General features: G+C 45.9%; 1 protein-coding gene and 1 long non-coding RNA gene across 10 annotated transcripts in view; both read left to right on the top strand.

Annotated features, from left to right (window-relative positions):
- Positions 1-25,579, top strand: part of mapk10 (mitogen-activated protein kinase 10) — a 165,041-nt gene that overhangs the window by 72,247 nt on the left and 67,215 nt on the right. For all 9 annotated transcript variants that reach the window (XM_024012642.3, XM_024012640.3, XM_024012641.3 and 6 more), the window contains 4 exons: positions 10,427-10,556; positions 11,757-11,815; positions 13,500-13,638; positions 14,516-14,681. In XM_024012642.3, the coding sequence (XP_023868410.1) occupies positions 10,427-10,556; positions 11,757-11,815; positions 13,500-13,638; positions 14,516-14,681 (494 nt within the window). The remainder of the gene's footprint in view (positions 1-10,426; positions 10,557-11,756; positions 11,816-13,499; positions 13,639-14,515; positions 14,682-25,579) is intronic.
- On the top strand, positions 19,366-22,392 carry LOC139029499 (uncharacterized). Its single transcript, XR_011481825.1, has 3 exons — positions 19,366-19,434; positions 20,600-20,658; positions 22,334-22,392. It is a non-coding gene; the product is annotated as an uncharacterized lncRNA (long non-coding RNA).

The following is a 25,579-nucleotide window of genomic DNA, read 5'->3' as shown; positions in this document are numbered from 1 at the left end:
TTATAGATGTTGCAATGAATGGTCTAGAATATGGTTGATCGAATGATGGTAGTTATTATGCGTTTCATGATCGTTTGGTGATTTTGGTATGATAGTTAGAATGAATGGTTCGGTATGATGTTCGGATTGGATGGTTCGAATAGTGGTTGATGATGTTCGTTGATCTTGAATAAAGCGTTTATGATGGCTGGGTGTATGGTTGGCATACTGAGGTTAGATATGTGTTGAATCATGGATTGATATGATGGATTAATATTGATGGTCGCGATGTATGCTTGTCTATGATGTTGAGTTAATCGATGTTGTATAATATGATGAGTTGATATGGGTGGTATATGATGGTTGGTCATATGGTTGAGTACTCATTATGTGTTGGCTATGATGAGTTGATATGTTAACTTGGAGCGTTCGCTGACAGGAGCCTGGGGTCCAGTCAGGGAACTGAGGCTGTTCTGACAGGAGCTTGGGTCCAAGTCAGAATGGATTCTGAGAGGCTGTTCTACAGGAGCCTTGGGACTAGTTCAGGGATCTGTAAGAGGCATTGTTTGACAGCGAAGCTTGGTGAGTCATCAGAGGGATCTGGAACTGTTCTGACAGAGCTCTGGGGTATCACCGGGAATCTGGAGGCTGTTCTAACAGGAGCTTGGATCAGTGAATCTGGAGGCTGTTTTACTAACAGGAGCCTTGATGTATTTTTTATTATTTCAGCAGGGAATTGCGAGCTGTTTCTAACAGGAGCCTGGGTCAGAATCTGGAGGCTTTCTAAACAGGGCCTTGAAGGTCAGCGGGAATTGGGAAGTGTATTCTGACAGGAGCCTTGGGTCAGGGATACTGGAGTGTGTTCTAAACAAGGAGCCTTGGAGCGTCAGAGTGAATACTGTCGAGGCTTTTCTGACAAGGAGCCCTTGACAAGTCAGCGAAATCTACCATGCTATCTTTAAATACAACTGACAACGTCTAAAAAGAGTTACTGACTGGTTACAATACTTGACGTTGGTCTGGTGTTGTCAGTGTGTCTGTGTGTGCTTGTCTCTGTGTGTGCTGTGGTGTGTGTGTGTGTGCTGTGGTGACGTGTGTGTGTTAGTGTGTGTGTGATGTTAGATGTGTGTGTGTGTGTGATGTGCTGTGTGTGTTCTGTGTGTGCTGTGTGCTGTGGTTGCTGATCATGCGTGCGTGCGGCGTAGTGTGCGTGCGTGTTGCGGTGAGTCAGGCATAAAATCGTAGTGACAGCAGTCTCATAGAAAACACTAGTTAGTCTGTATGACTATCATCATGCTTTCCATCCGTATACCAGGAGCATTTCCCATGAGGATTTGTGGTACTATTCCGTCTAATGCCTGAATGAGTTTTTAACAGATGTTTAAACACTATATTGAACTTTCAAGTCCCAGATGACAGATTAGAGATTTTTCATGAACATCATGAACATAATCATGTGATCATTGTGTGTTTTTAGCATAGCATTGTGTTGTTTTAGCATGCATTGTGTTGAGTCAGCATAGCATTGGTTGTTTTAGCATTAGCATGTGTTTGTTTTAGCCATATGCATTGTGTTGTTTTAGCATAGCATTGTGTTGTTTAGCATAGCATTGTGTTCTATTATCTAAGGGAGTTGTGTGTATAATCAAATCAAATGTATTTATATAGCCCTTCTTACATCAGCTGATATCCAAAAGTGCTGTAACAGAAACCAGCCTAAAACCCCAAACAGCAAGCAATGCAGGTGTAGAAGCCACGTGGCTAGGCAAAACTCCCTAGAAAGGCCAAAACCTAGGAAGAAAACAGCTAGGAGGTGGACAGTCCTCTTCCTCTCTCTGGCTGTGCCGGGGAGATTAACAGACATCAAGATGTTCAGTGCCGGGGGGGATGAGTTAAGATGCATAAATGACCAGCATGGTCAAATAATAATAATCACAGTAAGTTGACGAGGTGCAGCAAGTCAGCACTCAGGAGTAAAATGTTCAGTTGGCTTTTCATAGATCCACTTAGAGTATCTCTTACCGCTGCTGCGGGGTCTCTAGAGAGTTGAAAACAGCATCTGGGACAGTAGCACGTCCGGTGAACAGGTCAGGGTTCCATAGCCGCAGGCAGAAACAGTTGAAACTGGAGGCCAGCAGCCGCCAGGTGGACTATGGACAGCAAAGGGGTCATCATATGCCAGTAGTCCTGAGGCTTGGTCCGAGGGCTCAGTCCTCCGAGAGAAAGAAAGAAAGAGAGAACAGAGAGATTAGAGAGAGCATACTTAAATTCACACAGGACACCAAATAACAGGAAGTATCCTTCCAGATTAAACAAACTGACCCTACCCCCGACACATAAACTATACTGCAGCATAAATACTGGAGCTGAGACAGGAGTCAGGACACTGTGGCCAACGGTATACCCCTACCGCGACAGAGCCAACAGAAGGATATAACCCACCCATTTGCCAAAGCACAGCCCCCACGACCACTAGAGGAGATATCTTCAACCACCATTTACCTACCTGAACAAGGCGAAGTATAGCCCACAAGATTCCGCCACGGCACAAACCAAGGGGCGGCCAACCCAGACAGAAGATCACATCAGTGACTCAACCCACTCAAGTGTATCGCACCCTCCTAAGGACGGCATGAAAGAGCACCAGGATAGCCAGTTGACTCACCCCTGTATAGGGTTAGAAGCAGCAGAGAATCCCAGTGGAGAGAGGGGGAACCGCCAGGCAGAGACAGCAAGGGCGTTTTTTGCTCCAGAGCCTATTTCCGTTCACCTTCACACTCCTGGCCAGACTACACTCAATCATATGACCCACTGAAAGGAAGTCTTCAGTAAAGACTAAAAGTTGAGACCGAGACGGTTCTGCGTTCATCCACTGGGTAGGCAGACCAAATCTCACAAAAATGGAGGATCATAGGACGACCCTTATGATGAGATGAGGAAAAGCCCTGCCTCTGTAACGAATGTCGTCGGAGAAGGAGGAGGACCAAAGTAGCAGCTGGTACGTATCCATAATACTTTAAATCAAATATGATACAGAACAAAAACAACAAAACGGACCAACGAACAGTTCTGACAGGTGCAACAAAAACTAACCAGAAAATAACCCCCCACACCCAAAAGTGGGAAACAGGCTACCTAAGTATGGCTCTCAATCGAGACAACGATAGACAGCTGCCTCTGATTGAAGACCATACCAGGCCAAACAACATAGAAAATAGAAAACCTAGCCTACCAACATAGAATACCCACCCACATCACACCCCTGACCAAACTAAAAATAGAAACATACCAAAGCAATCTATGGTCAGGGCGTGACAGCCTCACGCTGTTTGCTTTAGAAATTCTAGGACAATGGAGGCCTGCGTTTTGACCGTAGCGTACGTGTATATGTACAGAGGACCCAATCAGAAAATAGGTAGGAGCAAAGCCCATGTAATGCTTTGTAGGTTAGCAGTAAAACCTTGGAAATCAGCCCTTGCCTTAACAGGAACGCCAGTGTGGAAGCTAGCACTGAGAAATATGATCAAATTGTTGGTTCTAGTCAGGATTTCTAGCATCCGTATTAGCTCTAACTGAAGTTTATTTAGTTGCTTTATCTGGGTACCGGAAGGTAGGCATGCAGGTAGTCTAACCTAGAATAACAAAAGCATGATCAATTTTTCTGCAATCATTTTGTTACAGAAGTGATTAGCATAGCACTGCATTGCTATTAGCATAGCATTTGGTCATATTGAAATAACCATATGTGTTCTTGTCCAGCTTATAGCATTGTGTGGCATAGCATTAGTATAATTGATCATATTAATTAACATTGTGTGTTGCTTAGCTCAATGTTGTATTGCTAGTATGTGTGAGCATAGCATTGTTCTATACTAAATTTTATTTTGTTAGGCTAGCATTGTGTGATATTAGCAAGCAATGTTTTACTAGCAACAACGGAAAAGAGTTTGTCTTGCATAGCATGTATATAATATATAATCATATGTTGTTTTATGATTTTTCATTTCGGTCAGACAGCATAGCATCAATTCCATAGCCATTTCCAATCCTGATATTCAGGAGGGCTGCCTTGCTAGCTGTTGCAATTGTTAATGAGCACAAACTGTTTTCCTTGAAGCTGGAGCCAGAACAGGAGAAGAGAGAAGAGAGAGAGAGAGAATGGCTGGGTATGTGATATGAGAGGGCAGCTTATTAGAGGATGGGAAGGGAAGGAGATGGGAGAAAAAGAGAAGGAGAAGGGTTGAGAGGGAGGAAGAGAGAGAGAGAGAGAGAGAGAGAGAGGGACGAGAGAGGAGTAGAGAGAGGAGGGGGGCAAGAGAGATAGAGAGGATGGTATGGATAGAAGGAGGTTTAGGGGGAGAGAGAGGCGAGAAGGAAAGAAGAGGGGGGTTTAAGGGAGAGAGAGAGGAAGAGAGAGGGTGGTTATAGGAGAGAGAGAAGAGAGGAGAGAAGGGAGAAAGAGGAGAGAGGGAGAGAAGAGAAGGAGAGAGATAGAGGGTTAGAGAAGAGAGAGAGAGAGAAGGGTATAATGGAAGAGGAGGGTTTAGGGAGGAGAGAGAGAGGGAGAAGGAGAGAGGGAGAGGGAGAAGGAGAGAGAGAAGGGGATATAGAGAGGAGAGAGAGAGAGAGGGGGGGTTATAGGAAGACTGAGAAGAAAGAATAGAGGGGGTTATGGGAGAGGGAGAGGAAGAGACAGAGAGAGGGGGTTATAAGGAGAGAGGAGAGAGAGAGAGGAGAGAGAGAGAGAGAGAGAGAGAGGAGAGAGAGAGAGGAGAGAGAGAGAGAGAGATGAGAGAGGAGAGAGAAGAGAGAAGAGAGAGATAACGAGAGACGAGTAGAGACGAGAGAGAGAGAGATATGGTGGTTCTTTCTTTAAAAGTTACATCTTATGCCTTGACCGTTAGTGGTAGATGGTGTCATTCTGTCATTGCACAACACTATCACAAAGGGGGAGTTAGAACGCTGATCTATCTCTATCGGTAGTCTAAACTGTGGCAATTAATTCAGTCTGAGAGTCTCTCTTTTCTGGCACTAGAGTCCTGCATCAGGCAACAATACAAAAACATGTCAGTGGTCCTGGAGTTAAGAGAGAACTTGTGTAAATACAAAGAGGGAATTTCACTTGACATTTTCGAAAAATAGGCACGGTGGGCTTTTGGTTTCTCTCCCTCTAAAAACAGAAATAAATAATTGTAAATAACAAACTGTCTTTATTTACAAATTAGTAAGAATGTCTCACCCCATGTTCAAGAATGGCCTTTTTCCCTTTATTCAGATTACAACCGCTCACTTTCGGGTTATTTGAAAAAAATGATCTACAGAAAATCATTATTTTTTAAACAAGCCATAGAAAGTTGGTTGCAAAATTTAGTTTACTCAACCAGAAAAGACAGAAGTAAGGAACTTATCTGTCGGCCCTACGTTAAAGACCAAAATTGGTTAAAGAAAATTGTGAYAAATAAAAAATATATACCAGTTTCATTTAAAGACAAAAAAATTGACAACTGTGCCATATAGATTGCAAAATAGTTGGGAAGAGATTTTCGATGTACCGATTCCATAGCACATGCTTTATGAATTGACACACATTTTTCTGTTTATTATAACCTACTGCAGGCCTAAAACCTATGGGTTTAACCTTCTGAATTAATGATTATATTGAAGATAGAAGCCACCTCTTCATGAGTTCCAAGAGCCGATCTGTTATCCAACGATTATTATTATTATTACTATTACTGAATTACAGAGCATGGGGACTGGTCTTGATAAATCAATCAGATTTTTATTTACAGTTGTCCCGACCGGTCCCGTTGTACAGCGCCATATTTTCCTAACTGAAAYTCTTAATTAAATCGCTTTAGCCATGATTGTAAAATGAATCAGCCGATGCATTGGTCCAGAGCCAGGTGGTATTGGCGGAGAGTCACGTCATTGGCTGAGAGTCAGGACGGATTGGCGAGATCAGGCGAATGAGGGCGTTGAAGAGGGGGGGCACGGAATGAGACGTTGAAGAGGGGGCGAGGTTGAGGCGCTTGAAGAGGGGGCGAGGAATGAGATGTTGAAGAGGGGGCAAGAATGAGGCGTTGAAGAGGGGGCGTAGAATGAGCATGTTGAAGAGGGGCGAGGAATAGGCGTTGAAGAGGGGCGAGGAATGAGGCGTTGAAGAGGGGCGAAGAAATGAGACAGTTGAAGAGGGGCGAGGAATGAGACGTTGGAAGAGGGGGCGAGGAATGAGGCGTTGGAAGAGGGGCGGAGAGGAAGGGGCGAGATGTAGACGTTGAAAGAGGGGGCGAGGAATGAGACGTTGAAAGGGGGCGAGGAAGAAGACGTTGAAGAGGGGGGCGAGCGAAGGAGACGTGGAAGAGGGGGCGAGGAATGAGAACGGTTGAGAGGGGGGTAGAATGGAGACGAGAGGAGAATGATTGGCGTTGAGAGGGGGCGAGGAATGAGGGCGGTTGAAGAGGGGGCGAGGAATGAGGCGTTGAAGAGGGGGCGAGGAATGAGACGTTGAAGAGGGGGCGAGGAATGAGACGTTGAAGAGGGCGAGAAGAGACGTTGAAGAGGGGGCGAGGAATGAGACGTTGAAGAGGGGCGAGGAATGAGACGTTGAAGAGGGGGCCGAGGAAAACGTTGAGAGGGACGGTTTGAAGAACGAGGGGGCGAAGGAATGAGGCGTTGAAGAGGGGCGAGGAATGAGGCGTTGAAGAGGGGCGAGAATGAGACGTTGAAGAGGCGAGGAAAGCGAAGGGCAGATGAGGCGTTGAAAAGCGGACTAGGTGAAACGAGGGCGGATGCTGGCGTTGAATGGGCACAGGGTTGACAGATGGGAAGCATGAATAGAGGGGGAGTAGCGTAGAGAATGAGGCGTTTGAAGAGGGGGCGAGGAATGAGGCGTTGAAGAGGGGCGAGGATTGAGGCGTTGAAGATGGGGGCGAGGAACTGAGCGACGTTGGGAAGAACGGGGGGCGTAGAGGTTATATATGGGTGTGCCGATGTGAGAGTGATAGAGGGGGGCGAGGAATGAGACGTTGAAGAGGGGGCGAGGAATGAGCGTCTTGAAGGAGTCGATGGCGAGATTGGGCTGAAGGGGAGAGAATGAGGCGTTGAGAGGGGCGAGAAGATTGAGAGGGGCGATATGAATGAGGGGGCCGAGGAAAGGGGGGGGGGTTGAAAAAGAAACCCGGTGAAAAAAAAGAAAGGGGGGGGGGGGGGCCGGGGGGGGAGGAAATGAAACGTGAAGAGGGGGCGGGAAATTGAGCGTTGAAGAGGGGGCAGGAATGAGCACGTTGGAACGAGGGGCCGAGGAATGAGACGCTTGAAGAGGGGGCGCAGGAATGAGACCGTTGAAGAGGGGGCGAGGATGAGAAGTAGAGGGGGCGAGGAATGAGACGTTTGAAGAGGGGGCCGAGGACTGAGACGTCTGAAGCAGGGGCGAGGATAGAGATGCAGTCACAATCCATGCCAGGCTCAACTTGTGAGCTCTGGAACTCCACCTTCTGTTTGTGGACTCTGAAAACAACATGTCCTTGATGAAAATATGGCACATGGTTTATGAATTGACACCCAATTTTCCGTTCCTCCTGAAAGCGCTAATATTAAAAACAGTCAAATGCATTCTCTCCGTCGCCCACACGCACTTTAAACATTTGGATAATAAAGCATTTAAAGGCTGACATTGGTTGATTTTAATACTTCTGACAGCCAAAATTCTAACTCCACCCATAACTTTTGGACTTTTAGACATTCCCAGAAGGCAGGGATTATTATAACCTACTGCAGGCCTAAAACCTATGGGTGCAAACAACGTTTCTGTGATGGGCTCTTAGCCTGACAATAGACTCTTCCACCTTTACAAAAGGATAGTCTAATAGCTCGGGCTAGGTGTGAAAAAAAATCCCCCCAATTTGCAATGTATTAAGTACTCTAAAGTTTTACATTTCTAACTACAAACATCATGCAACCGCATAATGTCGGATAAAGCATATACTGATCAGTATTTCTTCCTCAACATCTTTATGCTTTCATGAATAAAAGAATGATAAAAAATACTCTTCAAAATGCAGATGTTTAATTTCAACTATCAGCAGGACAATAGACTCTGTTTTGACCAAGTTAATCTGCTCATGTTATGTGTGTTAGATTATTTGTGACATTGTGGCATTTTAAGCATATCGAAGATAGAAGCCACTTCTTAATGAGTTCCGAGAGCCGATCTGTTATCCAACAATTAGTTTAATTGCCCGGCTGCTGTAGGTGTGAAAATCCCCCCAATTTGCAATGTATTCGATGCTAAAGTACTCTAAAGTTTTACACAGTATCTATTTATCAACATCTTTCTGCTTTCGTTCATAAAATAACAATAAAAAAGACTTTCAAAATGCAGATGTTTATTTCAAGTACTGTACAGTACATCTCAGCTACATTTTAGTTGCACTTCCCCCCATCTCCACGACCACGGGTAAAACCTTGCTGGGATGATCAATGTATTTGTCCGTTTCTCAAGCCAAAATGTCTTGATGRCCTTCACCTGTTCATCTTTGCTTGTAGGCTTGGCAGAGTTACGGATTCATTTTTCAGAATAAAGTAGGCTAATGAAGGCAACAAATTGTTGCCTAACGGAACACCCAAAGTCATTCAATTGTTATAATAGGATTTTAAGCAATAGCCTACCCGCGTGTGGTCAACTATTTCAGCACCATTTCGCGCTGCTCTGAGACAAGCATGGGGACTGGTCTTGATTTTTTATTTTCACTGAATCTCCGTTTGGGTATTGGTTAGCCTACAATTAGGGTGTGGAAATGTTAAGATTATTTTCCTCTTCACCGGTCACGTTGTACAGCGCCATATTTTCCTAACGGAAACCCTGAGGGTTTTGTTTTTCTTGGATAGAAACACCATAATATTAATCAAATTAATTAAGCTAAATTTCTTAAAATCAATCCCATAAACTATGTTCTTACAAAAAAAGGTTTTAAATTCTCTAGTACAGCCAATATTAAAAACAGTCAAGTGCTTCTCAAAGATGCCCTCTGGTGGTCAAACTAGCACTAACTAGCATTAATGGCAACAATGGCTGACACTTAAATAACGTGCCATAGAATTCTGCGGCAACCCACAAGGTGTGCTGCAGTACGACACAACTTTTAAAGGAAGAACCACTGTAAGGAGAGACACAGACAGGGAGGATAATAGACAGGGAGGATAATAGACAGGGAGGATAACAGACAGGGAGGATAATAGACAGGGAGGATAATAGACAGGGAGGATAACAGACAGGGAGGATAACAGACAGGGAGGATAATAGACAGGGAGGATAATAGACAGGGAGGATAGCAGTGCAGTCTTCTTGCCCCTGGACAGATGCTTTTAAAACCAGAGCTCTGATTTGATATCAGATCCTCTCTGTCCACACATAGATGATCCGTCACTCTCTCTAACTCCTCTTTGCTTGTCATCACCTAGACAACAGCTGTCTGTGAATGATGACTAGGAAGTAATGGATGATATAACACTCATAGGATTAAATATCGAACGCAATGTATTATTGTATATCTATGAGAATAGCCCGTCTTTTGTATGACGTATCAGTGATATAACCTGACTGTTGACACCAGATGAGAGTTCACACTGTGACTGTGAATCTGAATCATTCATCATTCATCATTCAATTGATCATCATTCAATTGATCATCATTCAATTGTTTACTATATGTGCAGGCTACACGCGACCTCTCAACACAGTTATGGTAGACAATGTTCAACCTCAATCTCACATCCAAATCTCCACTAACATGTGACACTGGCAGAGGCTGAAATCTGACCAGTAGCTCACCATGCGCCCGCTTTGTTTGAGTAACATCCTGAAACAATGTTGTTCATCTCTATTTCTTTGAGTGCTTTTGTGAACACAGTGTATCAGCCATTTTGTGAACACAGTGTATCAGCCATTTTGTGAACACAGTGTATCAGCCATTTTGTGATTAGCAGCAGTGATTAGCAGCAGTTTGTATTTGAGCCAGGATCTGTAGAGTCACAGCGAGCACTGCAATGCAGTGCCTTAGACYGCTGTGCCTCTTGGGAGGCCCTCTTGCTGTAGATGACCTGTTTTCTTACTGTAGATGACCTGKTTTCTCACTGTAAATGACCTRTTTTCTTACTGTAAATTACCTGTTTTCTCACTGTAAATKACCTSTTTTCTTACTGTAGATGACCTGTTTTCTTACTGTAAATGACCTGTTTTCTCACTGTAAATGACCTGTTTTCTTACTGTAGATGACCTGTTTTCTYACTGKAGATKACCTGTTTTCTCACTGTAGATKACCTGTTTTCTCACATACAAATAGAACAAATAGCTACTGTAGAACAAACAAAGCCCCTTGGAGCATGGCAATTTGACTGGTACAATGACATAGTTCTAATTCTCTGTTTTCTGCTGTGCTCTCTGCAGTGCCGGGTACGATGCGGTCCTCGACAGGAACGTGGCCATCAAGAAGCTCAGCAGACCCTTTCAGAACCAGACCCATGCCAAGAGGGCATACAGGGAACTGGTGCTCATGAAATGTGTCAATCACAAAAACGTGAGTTACAATGTTATGTCTCGTTTAAGCAAATAACAAGATGTGTGTGTGTGTGTGTGTGTGTGTGTTTGTGTCTCTGTGTGTGTGTGTGTGGTTGTATTATTCAAATCAAATCAAAGTTTATTTGTTACATGCGCCGAATACAACAGGTGTAGTAGACCTTACAGTGAAATGCTTACTTACAGGCTCTAACCAATAGTGCAAAAAAGGTATTAGGTGAACAATAGGTAAGTAAAGAAATAAAACAACAGTAAAAAGACAGTGAAAAATAACAGTAGCGAGGCTATTTACAGTAGCGAGGCTATAACAGTAGCGGGGCTACATACAGAGACCGGTTAGTCAGGCTGATTGAGGTAGTATGTACATGTAGATATGGTTAAAGTGACTATGCATATATGATGAACAGAGAGTAGCAGTACCGTAAAAGAGGGGTTGGCGGGACACAATGCAGATAGCCCGGTTAGCCAATGTGCGGGGGCACTGGTTGGTCGGGCCAATTGAGGTAGTATGTACATGAATGTATAGTTAGAGTGACTATGCATATATGATAAACAGAGAGTAGCAGCAGCGTAAAAGAGGGGTTGGGGAGGGGGGCACACAATGCAAATAGTCCAGGTAGCCATTTGATTACCTGTTCAGGAGTCTTATGGCTTGGGGGTAAAAACTGTTGAGAAGCCTTTTTGTCCTAGACTTGGCACTCCGGTACCGCTTGCCATGCGGTAGTAGAGAGAACAGTCTATGACTGGGGTGGCTGGGGTCTTTGACAATTTTTTAGGGCCTTCCTCTGACACCGCCTAGTGTAGAGGTCCTGGATGGCAGGCAGCTTAGCCCCARTGATGTACTGGGGCCGTACGCACTACCCTCTGTAGTSCCCTGTTGCGGTGGGAGGCCGAGCAATTTCCATACCAGGAAGTGATGCAACCAGTCAGGATTTTTGCCTTTGTTTTTTATTTTGCCTTTGTCCATAGAAATGCCCTTTTTTACTTTAACCTCCCAGTCACTGCAGTGTGGCGCTGCATCATTATGGAGCTATTAAAAAAAATATGTAATGTAAATAGCTGTTAATGTTGTAGCTTACTTACTGTACATAGACTGGAACATTAACCTGAGACTGAATGTTGACCCAGTTTTCTCTCTGTTTGTCCCTCTCTTTCAGATCATCAGTTTATTAAATGTTTTGTTTCTATCCATCTCTTTCAGATCATCAGTTTATTAAATGTTTTCACACCACAGAAATCATTAGAAGACTTCCAGGATGTGTAAGTACCAATAAACTTTCAGAGGAAAAATGAACAATTGTGAGATCACTCAGAGAGCATGCAGGGAAAACCGTATTTTCATTTAATCGGACTTTTAATGTGACGTATTAGTCTGATTTAACAACAAAATTGAACACATCAACAACTGCCTCCCAAGAAGCATCGTTACCTATCGCATCACAAAAGCTTGGAGATCAGAGGAAGGGAAACAACTACTTCAAGGTCTCCGAGCGAGTGACGTCACCGTTTGAAACGATACAAGCGCGCACCGCTAACTAGCTAGCCATTTCACACTGGTTACATCAGGACATTGAGATGAGATGAATAGATGGTAACGAACACGATGACGGCCATGAATCAACGGAGTGGCTGCGGTTCTGGATTTTCCGGAAACCGSATTTTTCGTGTCTAAATATACGGTTGTTTGTGCTCGTGTGTCAGATTTTTTTTTTATGTAGCTGCTGCCCCCTCCTTGATCAGCGATGAACGCCATTGTCTGGTGTAGCCTACAAACTTCCTGTTGTACACAGAAGAACTGATCAACATGTTCGTACAAACTCCCAATGCAAAACTCAATGATGAGATACATGCAAGTATCTCGGCAGCATATCAGACGCAAGCAAGACACAGAACGTAGCCTAATTAGCGATTTAATGGTGTTTTTTWAATTATCATTGCAAACATTGGCTAAGCAGGAGGCAGACAGTCAAAGTAGTAGTGTTATTTTTTCAGCAACTCTGGCCTCGATATGGCAGCAACTATAAAGATTAGCCGTCATCATCACAAAAAAAAGATTGCTCCAATGCAACGTGTAGGGACTGCACTCTGCTTGTGCCACTGCAATATCCATTACAACAAGACAGAGAAGGTACTGGCCTTCATAATGGCCTTGAATGTTTTTTATTTCAGCTGTTCAGAAATATGAGGCTGAGACACAGGCTACATCATCATGGTTCAGAAGGGTCTCCCGAGTGACGCAGCGGTCTAAGGCACCGCATTGCAGTGCTAGAGGCATCACGACAGAYCCTGGTTCGTTCCCAGGCTGTGTCACAACTGGCCTCGATCGGGACCACCCATAGGGTGGGGTACAATTGGCCCAGTGTCGTCTGAGTTAGGGGAGGGTTTGGCCGGGGGGGGGGTGTAGGCCGTCATTGTAAAGAAGAATTTGTTCTTAACTGACTTGTCTAGTTAAATAAAGGGTCAATTAAATAAGAGGCTGAGTAAAGACACGCGTGTGCAGGAAAGTGATTCAGATGCTTATCTTTGAGAAAAAGGTTTCCAGAAGGGAACTCTGTATTAATCGCCTTAATACAAAGACTATGTAGAATCCCATTGATGCTCTGGCACTGCACAGTGGTGTCCATTGTGTTGAGAAGAGATGAGACGGAGGACAGAGAGGAGTAGAAGAGAAAGGAGTGAGAGGCAGAATGATAGATTAAACTAGAGCCTCTTGTGTTTAAAGGATCTCACTTCAGGTCATGTAGGCCTATTTCTTCTTCTTCATTCTGGATATTATTTCACTACTTTCCCGCCATATTCAGATGCCGACTCAGGGTGATTACTACTAGTTGTGAAAACATGTCTATCTGTTTTGGAGCTCTAACTTTTAGATCTGTCTGGCCCGAAGTAGATCCATCACCACGGTACCCCACGTCTCTTCTTACTAACAGTTTCACTCTGTCAGGTACCTGTGTATGGAGCTGATGGATGCCAACCTGTGCCAGGTGATCCAGATGGAGCTGGACCATGAGAGAATGTCTTACCTGCTCTACCAGATGCTGTGTGGAATCAAACACCTGCACTCCGCTGGCATCATTCACAGGGTGAGATGGCGTGTGCGTGTGTGCGTGTGTGCGTGTGTGCGTGTGTGCGTTGTGTGGTGTGTGTGTGTGGTGTGTGTGTGTGTGTGTGTGTGTGTGTGTGTGTGTGTGTGTGTGTGTGTGTGTGTGTGGCATCAAACACCTGCACTCCGCGGGCATCATTCACAGGGTGAGATGACCTCAGTTGTAGAAATATAATAAATAGAATGTAATTCTATGACTCCCAAATGGTGCAGGGGTCTAAGGCTAGCTGTGGCACTAGAGATCTTGGTTAGAGTCCAGGCTCTGTCGCAGCCGGCAGCGACCTGTAGACCCATGGGGCGACGCACAATTGGCCCAGGGTCGTCTGGGTTAGGGGAGGGTTTGGCCGGCAGGGATGTTCTTGTCCCATCGCGCACTAGCGACTCCTATGGCAGGCCAGGCGCAGTGCATGCTAACACGGTCGCCAGGTGTCCGTTGTTTCTTCCGACACATTAGTGTGGCTGGCTTCCGAGTTAAGCGAGCAGTGTGTCAAGAAGCAGTGTGGCTTGGCTGGGTTGTGTTTCAGAGGACGCATGGCTCTCAACCTTCGCCTCTCCCGAGTCCATAGGGGAGTTGCAGCGATGGGACAAGACTGTAACTACCAATTGGATATCACGAAATTGTGGAGAAAAATGAATGTAATTCTATTTCTATGTCCTTTTTCACATATGAAACAGGACTTTAATCATRCTGAACATTACACTGCTTATAGCCCAGTGGGCAAAGCTGATGGAAATGACATCATTGCAACTGCCTCTGCCTGCTGGGATATGCCATCTGTGGACATTTAAACATACTATAGTAGCTAGCACCACCTGTTAAAGTTTTACCTCATGTCTTGTTGTTGCTTTCCCCAAAGGACCTGAAACCTAGCAATATAGTGGTGAAATCTGATTGTACGCTGAAGATCCTGGACTTTGGCTTGGCTAGGACTGCAGGCACCAGCTTCATGATGACCCCGTACGTGGTGACGCGGTACTACAGAGCCCCAGAGGTCATCCTGGGCATGGGGTACAAAGAAAACGGTAAGACAGGTTCTAGAAGGGGTTCTGGTGTTCTGACACTGTAACATGCTACTGCTGGGATGTGTTCTAATACTTTAAGATGTGTTCTAATACTTTAAGATGTGTTCTAATAAAGAAGAGGATTGCGGACTGGTCTTGAATACAATTCAATCAGATTTTTATTTACAGTTTCCCGGACGGTCCCGTTGTACAGCGCCTATATTTTCCTAACTGAAATTCTTAATTAAATCGCTTTAGCCATGAGTAAAATGAATAGCCGAGCATTGGCAGAGCCAGGTGGTATTGGCCGGAGAGTCACGTCATTGGCTGAGAGTCAGGACGGATTGGCGAGATCAGGCGAATGAGGGCGTTGAAGAGGGGGGGAACGGAAATGAGACGTTGAAGAGGGGGCGAGGTCTTGAGGCGCTTGAAGAGGGGGCGAGGAATGAGATGTTAAGAGGGGGCAAGAATGAGGCGTTGAAGAGGGGGCGAGAATGAGCGATGTTTGAAGAGGGGGCGAGGAAAGAGACGTTGAAGAGGGGCGAGGAATGAGGCGGTTGAATGAGGGGGCGAAGAATGAGACGTTGAAGAGGGGGGCGAGGAATGAGACGTTGGAATGAGGGGGCGAGGAATGAGGGCGTTGGAAGAGGGGCGAGGAATGTAGACGTTGAAAGAGGGGGCGAGGAATGAGACGTTGAAAGGGGGCGAGGAATGAAGACGTTGAAGAGGGGGGCGAGCGAATGAGCACGCTTGAGAGGGGGCGAGGATGAGAACGGTTGAGAGGGGGCGTAGAATGAGGAGATCGTTAGAGGGGGCGAGGAATGAGGGCGTTGCAGAGGGGGCGAGGAATGAGGCGTTGAAGAGGGGGCGAGGAATGAGGCGTTGAATGAGGGGGCGAGGATGAGACGTTGAAGAGGGGGGCGAGGAATGAGACGTTGAAGAGGGGCGAGGAAAGAGACGTTGAAGAGGGGGCGAGGAATGAGACGTTGAAGTAGGGGGCGAGGATGAGACGTTAAGAGGGGGCCGAGGAAATGAGAACGTTGAAGAGGGGGCGAGGAATGAGGCGTTGAAGGGGGCGAGGAATGAGGCGTTGAAGAGGGGCGAGAATGAGACGTTGAAGAGGGGGGCGAGGAATGACGACGTTGAAGAGGGTGCGGGAATGAGTGCGTATGAAAGGGGGGCGAGAATGAGGCGTTGAAGAGGGGGCGAGGAATGAGGCGTTGAAGGAGGGGCGAGAATGAAGGCGTTGAAGATGGGGGCGAGGAATGAGACGTTGGAAGAAGGGGGCTGAGAATGAGGTCCGTTGAAGCAACGGGGGGCGACGAATGGGCGTTGAAGAGGGGGCGAGGAATGAGGCTTGAAGGAGGGGCGAGGATTGAGGCTTGAAGAGGGGGGAGAAGTGAGGCGTTGAAGAGGGGCGAGGACAGAGGCCGTTGAAGAGGGGGGCGAGAATGAGACGTGAATGAGGGGGCCGAGGAAAGGGGGGGGGGTTGAAAAAGAAACCCGGTGAAAAAAAAGAAAGGGGGGGGGGGGGGCCGGGGGGGGAGGAAATGAAACGTGAAGAGGGGGCGGGAAATTGAGCGTTGAAGAGGGGGCAGGAATGAGCACGTTGGAACGAGGGGCCGAGGAATGAGACGCTTGAAGAGGGGGCGCAGGAATGAGACCGTTGAAGAGGGGGCGAGGATGAGAAGTAGAGGGGGCGAGGAATGAGACGTTTGAAGAGGGGGCCGAGGACTGAGACGTCTGAAGCAGGGGCGAGGATAGAGATGCAGTCACAATCCATGGCCAGGCTCAACTTGTGAGCTCTGGAACCCACCTTCTTTGTGGACTTTGAAAAACAACATGTCCTTGATGAAAATATGGCACATGTTTATGAATCTGACACACTCAATTTTCCGTTCCTCTGAAAGCGCTAATATTAAAAACAGTCATTGTCATTCCTCCGTCGCCCACGCACTTTAAAACATTTGGGATAATAAGCATTTAAGGCTGACATTGGTTGAATTTTAAATACTTCTTGAACAGCCCAAATTCTAAGTCCCACCCATTAACTTTTGGACTTTTAGACATTTCCCAGAAGGCAGGGCTTATTTCATTAACCTATCGCAGGCTAAACCTATGGGTGCAAAACAACGTTTTTTTCTGTGGATGGGCTCTAGCCTGACAATAGACTTCACCTTACAAAAGGATGAGTCTAATCAGCTCGGGCTAGGTGTGAAAAAATAAATCCCCGACGAATTGCAATGTATCTAAGTACTCTAAAGTTTTATCATTCTTAACTACAAACATCATGCAACCGCATTAATGGCTCGGATAAGCATATACTGATCAGTATTTCTTCCTCAACATCTTATATGCTTTCATGAATAAAAGAATGAAAAAATACTCTTCAAATGCGATGTTAAATTCAACCTATCAGCAGGACAAAGACTCTGTTTTGACCAAGTTTAATGATCTCTCTGTTATGTGGTGTTAGATTATTTGTGACATTGTGGCATTTAAGCATATCGAAGATAGAAGCCCACTTCTTAAGTGGATTCCGAAGCCGATCTGTATCGCAACAATTAGTTTTAAGTTGCCGCGGCTTGCTGTAGGTGCTGACAAATCCCCCAATTTGCAATGTAATTCGATGCTAAATGTACTTCTATAAGTTTACACAGTATCTATTATCAACATCTTTCTGCTTTCGTTCTAAAATAACAATAAAAAAGACTTTCAAATGCAGATGTTTATTTCAAGTACTGTACAGTACATCTCAGCTACCATTTTAGTTGCACTTCCCCCCACTCCACGACCACGGGTAAAACCTTGCTGGATGATCAATGTTATTTGTCCGTTTCTCAAGCCAAAATGGTCTTGATGCTTCACCTGTTCATTTCTTTGCTTGTAGGCTTGGCAGGTTGACGGTATTATTTTCAGAATAAAGTAGGCTAATGAAGGCAACAAATTGTGACAACCCAAAGTCATTATTGTTATAATAGGATTTTAAGCAATAGCTACCCGGGTGGGTCAACTATTTCAGCACCATTTCGCGCTGCTCTGAGACAAGCATGGGGATGGTCTGATTTTTATTTTCACTGAATCTCCGTTTGGGTATTGGTTAGACTACAATTAGGGTGTGGAAATGTTAAGATTATTTTCCTCTTCACCGGTCACGTTGTACAGAGCCATATTTGGAAACCCGAGGGTTTGTTTTTCTTGGATAGAAACCACCATAATATTAATCAATTAATTAAGTAAATTTCTTAAAATCAATCCCATAAACTATGTTCTTCCAAAAAAAGGTTTTTAAAATTCTCTAGTACAGCAATAGTAAAACGTCATGCTTCTCAAAGATGCCCTCTGGTGGTCAAACTAGCACTAACTAGCATTAATGGCAACAATGGCTGACACTTAAATAACGTGCCATAGAATTCTGCGGCAACCCACAAGGTGTGCTGCAGTACGACACAACTTTTAAAGGAAGAACCACTGTAAGGAAGACAGACACAGAACAGGGAGGATACATAGACAGGAGGATAATAGACAGGGAGGAATAACTAGAACAGGGGATAATAGACAGGGAGGATAATAGACAGGGAGGTAGCAGTGCAGTCTTCTTGCCCCTGGACAGATGCTTTTAAAACCAGAGCTCTGATTTGATATCAGATCCTCTCTGCCACCAATAGATGATCCGTCACTCTCTCTAACTCCTCTTTGCTTGTCTCACCTAGACAACAGCTGTCTGTGAAGATGACCTAGGAAGTAATGGATGATATAACACTCATAGGATATAATATCGAACGCAATGTATTAATTGTATATCTATGAGAATAGCCCGTCTTTGTATGACGTATCAGTGATATAACCTGACTGTTGACACCAGATGAGAGTTCACACTGTGACTGTGAATCTGAATCATTCATCATTCATCATTCAATATTGTATGATCATCATTCAATTGTTTACTATATGTGCAGGCTACACGCGACCTCTCAACCAGTTATGGTAGACAATGTCAAGCTCAATCTCACATCCAAATCTCCACTAACATGTGACAGGACTGCAGGCCTGAAATCTGACCAGTAGCTCACCATGCGCCCGCTTTGTTTGAGTAACATCCTGAAACAATGTTTTTCTGTTTTCATTCTCTATTTCTTTGAAGTCGTTTTTGTGAACACAGTGTATCAGCCATTTTGTTGATTAAAGAGGCAGTGATTAGCAGCAGTTTGTATTTGAGCCAGGATCTGTAGAGTCACAGCGAGCAATGCAATGCAGTGCCTTAGACGCTTGTGCCTCTTGGAGGCCCTGCTTGCTGTAGATGACTGTTTCTTACTGTAGATGACCTGTTTTTCTCACTGGTAAATGACCTTTTTCTTACTGTATACCTGTTTTCTCACTGTAAATGACCTTTTTCTTACTGTAGATTGACCTGTTTTCTTACTGTAAATGACCTGTTTTCTCACTGTAAATGACCTGTTTTCTAACTGTAGATGACCTGTTTTCTGTATGAGATACCTGTTTTCTCACTGTAGATCCTGTTTTCTCACATACAAATAGAAACAAAATGGCTACTGTAGAACAAACAAAGCCCCTTGGAGCATGGCAATTTGACTGGTACAATACCATAGTTCTAATTCTCTGTTTTTCTGCTGTGCTCTCTGCAGTGCCGGGTCCGATGCGGTCCTCGACAGGAACGTGGCCATCAAGAAGCTCAGCAGACCCTTCAGAACAGACCCATGCCAAGAGGGCATACAGGGAACTGGTGCTCATGAAATGTGTCAATCACAAAAACGTGAGTTACAATGTTATGTCTCGTTTAAGCAAATAACAAGATGTGTGTGTGTGTGGTGTGTGTGGTGTGTCTCTGTGTGTGTGTGTGTGTGTGGGGTTGTATTATTCAAATCAAATCAAAGTTTATTTGTTTACATGCGCCGAATACAACAGGTGTAGTAGACTTACATGAAATGCTTACTTACAGGCTCTAACCAATAGTGCAAAAAGAGTATTAGGTGACAATAGGTTAATAGAATATAAAACACATGTAAAGACAACGTGAAAAATAACAGTAGCGAGGCTATTTACAGTAGCGAGGCTATAACAGTAGCGGGGCTAATACAGAGACCGGTTAGTCAGGCTGATTGAGGTAGTATGTACATGTAGATATGGTTAAAGTGACTATGCATATATGATGAACAGAGAGTAGCAGTACCGTAAAGAGAGGGTTGGCGGGACACAATGCAGATAGCCCGGTAGCCAATGTGCGGGGGCACTGCGTTGGTCGGGCCAATTGAGGTAGTATGTACATGAATGTATAGTTAAAGTGACTATGCATATATGATAAACAGAGAGTAGCAGCAGCGTAAAAGAGGGGTGTGGGGGGGGGGGCACACAATGCAAATAGTCCAGTGAGCCATTTGATTACCTGTTCGGAGTCTTATGGCTTGGGGTAAAAACTGTTGAGAAGCCTTTTTGTCCTAGACTTGGCACTCCGGTACCGCTGGCCATGCGGTCAGTAGAGAGAACAGTCTATGACTGGGGTGGCTGGGGTCTTGGACATTTTTTAGGGCCTTCCTCTGACACCGCCTAGTGGTAGAGGTCCTGGGTGGCAGGACAGCTTAGCCCCATGATGTACTGGGGCCGTACGCACTACTCTCCTGTAATCCCCTGTTGCGGTGGGAGGCCGAGCAATTTCCATACCAGGAAGTGATGCAACCAGTCAGGATTTTGCCTTTGTTTTTTTATTTTGCTTGTCCATAGAAATGCCCTTTTTACTTAACCTCCCAGTCACTGCAGTGTGGGCTGCATCATTATGGAGCTATTAAAAAATAATATGTCTAATTAAGATAGCTGTGTAAACTGTTGTAGCTTACTTACTGTACATAGACTGGAACATTAACCTGAGACTGAATGTTGCCCCAGTTTCCTCTCTTCTCTCTTCGTTTGTCCCTCTCTTTCAGATCATCAGTTTATTAAATGTTTTCACACCACAGAAATAATTAGAAGACTTTCCCAGGATGTGTAAGTACCAATAAACTTTCAGAGGAAAAATGAACAATTGTGAGATCACTCAGAGAGCATGCAGGGAAAACCGTATTTTCATTTATCGGCACTTTAATGAGGACGTTATTAGTCTGATTAACAACAAAATTGACACATCAACAACTGCCTCCCAAGAAGCATCGTTACTATCGCATCACAAAAGCTTGGAGATCAGAAGGAAGGGAACAACTACTTCAAGGTCTCCGAGCGAGTGACGTCACCGTTTGAAACGATACAAGCGCGCACCGCTAACTAGCTAGCCATTTCACACTGGTTACATCAGGACATTGAGATGAGATGAATAGATGGTAACGAACACGATGACGGCCATGAACAACGGAGTGGCTGCGGTTCTGGATTTTCCGGAAACGGATTTTTCGTGTCTAAATATACGGTTGTTTGGTGCTCGTGTGTCAGATTTTTTTTTATGTAGCTGCTGCTCCTCCTTGATCAGCGATGAACCACCATGTCTGGTGTAGCCTACAAACTTCCTGTTGTACCAAAAGAAGAACTGATCAACATGTTCGTACAAACTCCCAATGCAAACTCAATGATGAGATACATGCAAGTATCTCGGCAGCATATCAGACGGCAAGCAACACACAGAACGTAGCCTAATTAGCGATTTAATGGTGTTTTTTTAATTATCATTCAAACATTGGCTAAGCAGGAGGCAGACAGTCAAAGTAGTAGTGTTATTTTTTCAGCAACTCTGGCCTCGATATGGCAGCAACTATAAAGATTAGCCGTCATTCATCACAAAAAAGAGATTGCTCCAATGCAACGTGTTAGGGATCTGCACTCTGCTTGTGCCACTGCAATATCCATTACAACAAGACAGAGAAGGTACTGGCCTTCATAATGCTTGAATGTTTTTTATTTCAGCTGTTCAGAAATATGAGGCTGAGACACAGGCTACATCATCATGGTCAGAAGGGTCTCCGAGTGACGCAGCGGTCTAGGCACCGCATTGCAGTGCTAGAGGCATCACGACAGACCCTGGTTCGTTCCCGGCTGTGTCACAACTGGCCTCGATCGGGACCACCCATAGGGTGGGGGTACAATTGGCCCAGTGTCGTCTGAGTTAGGGAGGGTTTGGCCGGGGGGGGTGTAGGCCGTCAATTGTAAAGAGAAGAATTTGTTCTTAACTGACTTGTCTATTAAATAAAGGGGTCAATTAATAAGAGGCTGAGTAAGACACTGCGTGTGCAGGAAAGTGATTCAGATGCTTATGCTTGAGAAAAGGTTTTTCCAGAAGGGAACTCTGTATTAATCGCCTTAATACAAAGACTATGTAGAATCCCATTGATGCTCTGGCACTGCACAGTGGTGTCCATTGTGTTGAGAAGAGATGAGACGGAGGACAGAGAGGAGTAGAAGAGAAAGGAGTGAGAGGCAGAATGATAGATTAAACTAGAGCCTCTTGTGTTTAAAGATCTCACTTCAGGTCATGTAGGCCTATTTCTTCTTCTTCATTCTGGATATTATTTCACTACTTCCCGCCATATCAGATGCCGACTCAGGGTGATTACTACTAGTTGTGAAAACATGTCTATCTGTTTTGGAGCTCTAACTTTTTAGATCTGTCTGGCCGAATAGATCATCACCACGGTACCCCACGTCTCTTCTTACTAACAGTTTCACTCTGTCAGGTACCTGTGTATGGAGCTGATGGATGCCAACCTGTCCAGGTGATCCAGATGGAGCTGGACCATGAGAGATGTCTTACCGTGCCTACCAGGTCTGTTGTGAATCAAACACCTGCACTCCGCTGGCATCATTCACAGGGTGAGATGGCGTGGTGCGTGTGTGCGTGTGTGCGTGTGTGCGTGTGTGTCGTGTGTGGTGTGTGTGGTGTGTGTGTGTGTGTGTGTGTGTGTGTGTGTGTGTGTGTGTTGTCATCAAACACCTGCACTCCGCGGGCGCGATATGCTTCGTACAGAGGTGAGCTGACCCTCTCATGTCGTTGTGGGTAGCAAATAGTATATCGTGTGAGCAACACTGACTCGGGCATTCAGACCGGTGAAACCTCATTTAGATCTATGCCGAAATAGAATCGGTTTTCTATGATCTTCCATGGTGCTACGAGGGTCTGAGGCTTACGAGCTGATGCTAGAGATCTTGTTTGAGAGTCAGTGCTATGTTCTAGCCACTCGGCAATCGACCTTAGTCCCTATGGGGACTGATCGCATCAATCTGGCCCAGGGGTGCTACTGGGTTAGCGGGAGGTTTGGCCGGCATGGGGATGTTGCATTGCTCCCATCGGCGCACGTAGCGATCTCCTCGACTAGCTAGCAGGCAGCGCAACACCCGATCATGCTACACACCCAGGTCCGCACAGGCTGTCGCTTGCTATTCTTCAACACATTAGACTGTGGCATGCTCGCTTCCGGCATACGACGCGCGAGACTCTAGAGCGCTCAACGCAGTGTGTGAAAGTCAGTGGGCTGGCGGGTGTGTTTCGAAGAGGTACTGCACTTATAGGTTCCACGTCTCGAGTCGATAGGTAGGAGGTCAAGACGATGGTGAATAAGACTTACATTCTACAATTGGACTATTCGACTGAGACATTGCCTGGAAAAAATGATGTACATTCTTATCTTCAATTCGTCTTTTTCAATCATATGACAACTTAGATCATGCTATCGTATGACATTACACTGCTCTAGTAGCGCACAGTGCAAAGCCTGAATGGTAAGTATGACATGCATGTGCAACTGCCCTGCTGCCTGTTTACGTGGGGAAATGCTCATCTGTCGGCAGTTGTACAAGACATAATAGTAGGCATGGACGCACAGCCAGATCCGTGTCTAAAGTTTTACCTCACTTCTTGATTGCTTGCTTTCGCCACAAAGGACCGTGTACAACAACAGATACTAGTGGGTTGACAGATCTGAATTGTACGTCATGAAGATTGCCTGGAGCTTGGATACTTGGCTAGAACTGTCAAGGCACAACAGATTCATGATAGACCCCCGTACGTGTGACGCGGGTACATACAGAGAGCCCAGAGGATATCTCCTGGCATGTAGCAAAGGAAAACGTAAGACAGTATTCTATGAAGGGTTGGATGTTCTGGACACTGTACACTATTGCTACTTGCTCGGCGGATGTGTGTCTAATACTTTAAGACGTGTTCTATATCTTACCATCTGTCTTACATCGAGATGTTTATATCTACATAAGGTGACATCTAATAGTTTAAGATGGTTTAGATCATTAAGATGTGTTAGATCGAAGTTGGTGGTTACACTTGACTATAGTTTAAGATCGTTTCTAGATATTAAGATGTGGTTACGATTTATAATACTATGTGTTTATACTTAGATCGTTTCTGAATCCTTTAGAGTGTCTAATCTGTTTAATCTAACAGCATCGACGACTTGCACAGGTGTGTTAGCTGTGACACCTCGTTCTTCTGACCTAAAGCATGTCGTAATCAGTCAGTTACTAGCAGAGGCTGGGCTCGTGACGTCTCAGAGTGAGCTCTGACAGCCTCTCCACATCAATAGAGTAATATACGTGTCTTAAATGCAACCACCAAGCAGTGGTGCGTGGGTAACTTGGCTCTACGCCATGAATACAACACTAGACGGAGGCCTTAGGTTGAGAGCCGGGAGGTGAGGCCATGTATTTCGGCTGCCAACCAGCCAAGCCCGGAGACAGGCCTTTCTTACTCTCTCTCTCTTCAAATGAAGTGAAAAGTTTTGTCTGCGTGCTAGGTCTCGTGACCTAACTTATGAGGAGTACTGTAATAGACACCGCAACCGCCCTCTTATACCAGTCTCGCCTGAACCCTCTGTCAAGCAATGACGATACTTCTTTCTTACGAGATTGCTTCTCTTCTCGGTCTTGGATTCTCATCACAGTCAGTTTGACCTCGTACCATACTATCTCTAATGCCCTACCCTAATTCTCAAAATCGCATTCTGGAGCGAGAACTTGATGGTGTCCGAGGGAGTGACCGAGGGGAGGGTTCCGAGGGGAGGGACCTAGGGGAGGTGTTCCGAGGGGAGGATACCGAGGGGAGGGTTCAGAGGGGAGGGACCTAGGGGAGGGTTCCGGGGGAGGGACCTAGGGGAGGGTTCCGAGGGGGGGACCTAGGGAGGGTTCCGAGGGGAGGGATCCTAGGGAGGGTTCCGAGGGGAGGGACGCTAGGGGAGGGTTTCTCGAGAGGGGCGACTAAGGGAGGATTCCGAGGGGAGGGACCTAGGGGATGGTCCGGGGGAGGGACTAGGGGAGGGTTTCCCGAGGGGGAGGGACCTAGGGGGAGGGGTCCGAGGGAGGGACCAGGGGAGGGTTCCGAGGGGAGGGTTCCGAGGGGAGGGACCTAGGGGAGGGTTCCTGAGAGGGCGACCTAAAGGGAGGATTCCGAGGGGAGGGACCTAGGGGATGGTCCGAGGGGAGGAGCTAGGCGAGGGTTCCCGAGGGGAGGGATCCGTAGGGGAGGGTTCCCGAGGGGAGGGCCTAGGGGAGGGTTCCGAGGGGAGGACTGGGGAGGGTTCCGAGGGGAGGGCCTAGGGATGGTCCCGAGGGGGATTCCCGAGGGGAGGGACCTGGGCGATGGCCGAGGGGAGGGACCTAGGGGAGGATTCCGAGGGTGGATCGAGGGGAGGGACCTTGGGCATGGTCCGAGGGGAGGGACCTAGGGGAGGATTTCCTGAGGGGAGGGACTAGGGAGGGTTCCAGGGGAGGGACGCTAGGGCGAGGGTTCCGAGCGGGGAGGTAGGGAACCCAGGGAGAGGACCAGGGCGATGCTCCGAGCGGGAGGGCGACTAGGGGACGCTCTCGGGTTTCCGATGGGGATGGCCAGGGGAGGATTTCGCAGGGAGGGTTCCGAGGAGGTGGGTAGGGACTAGGGGAGGTTGATCCGAGGGAGGGACCTAGGGGAGGGATCG

The sequence above is a fragment of the Salvelinus sp. IW2-2015 genome, linkage group LG20 (genome assembly GCF_002910315.2).
Source record: "Salvelinus sp. IW2-2015 linkage group LG20, ASM291031v2, whole genome shotgun sequence".
NCBI classification, from domain to species: Eukaryota; Metazoa; Chordata; class Actinopteri; order Salmoniformes; family Salmonidae; genus Salvelinus; species Salvelinus sp. IW2-2015.
The sequence above is the reverse complement of the archived record's forward strand: the minus strand, read 5'-3'. Positions and strand labels throughout refer to the sequence as shown.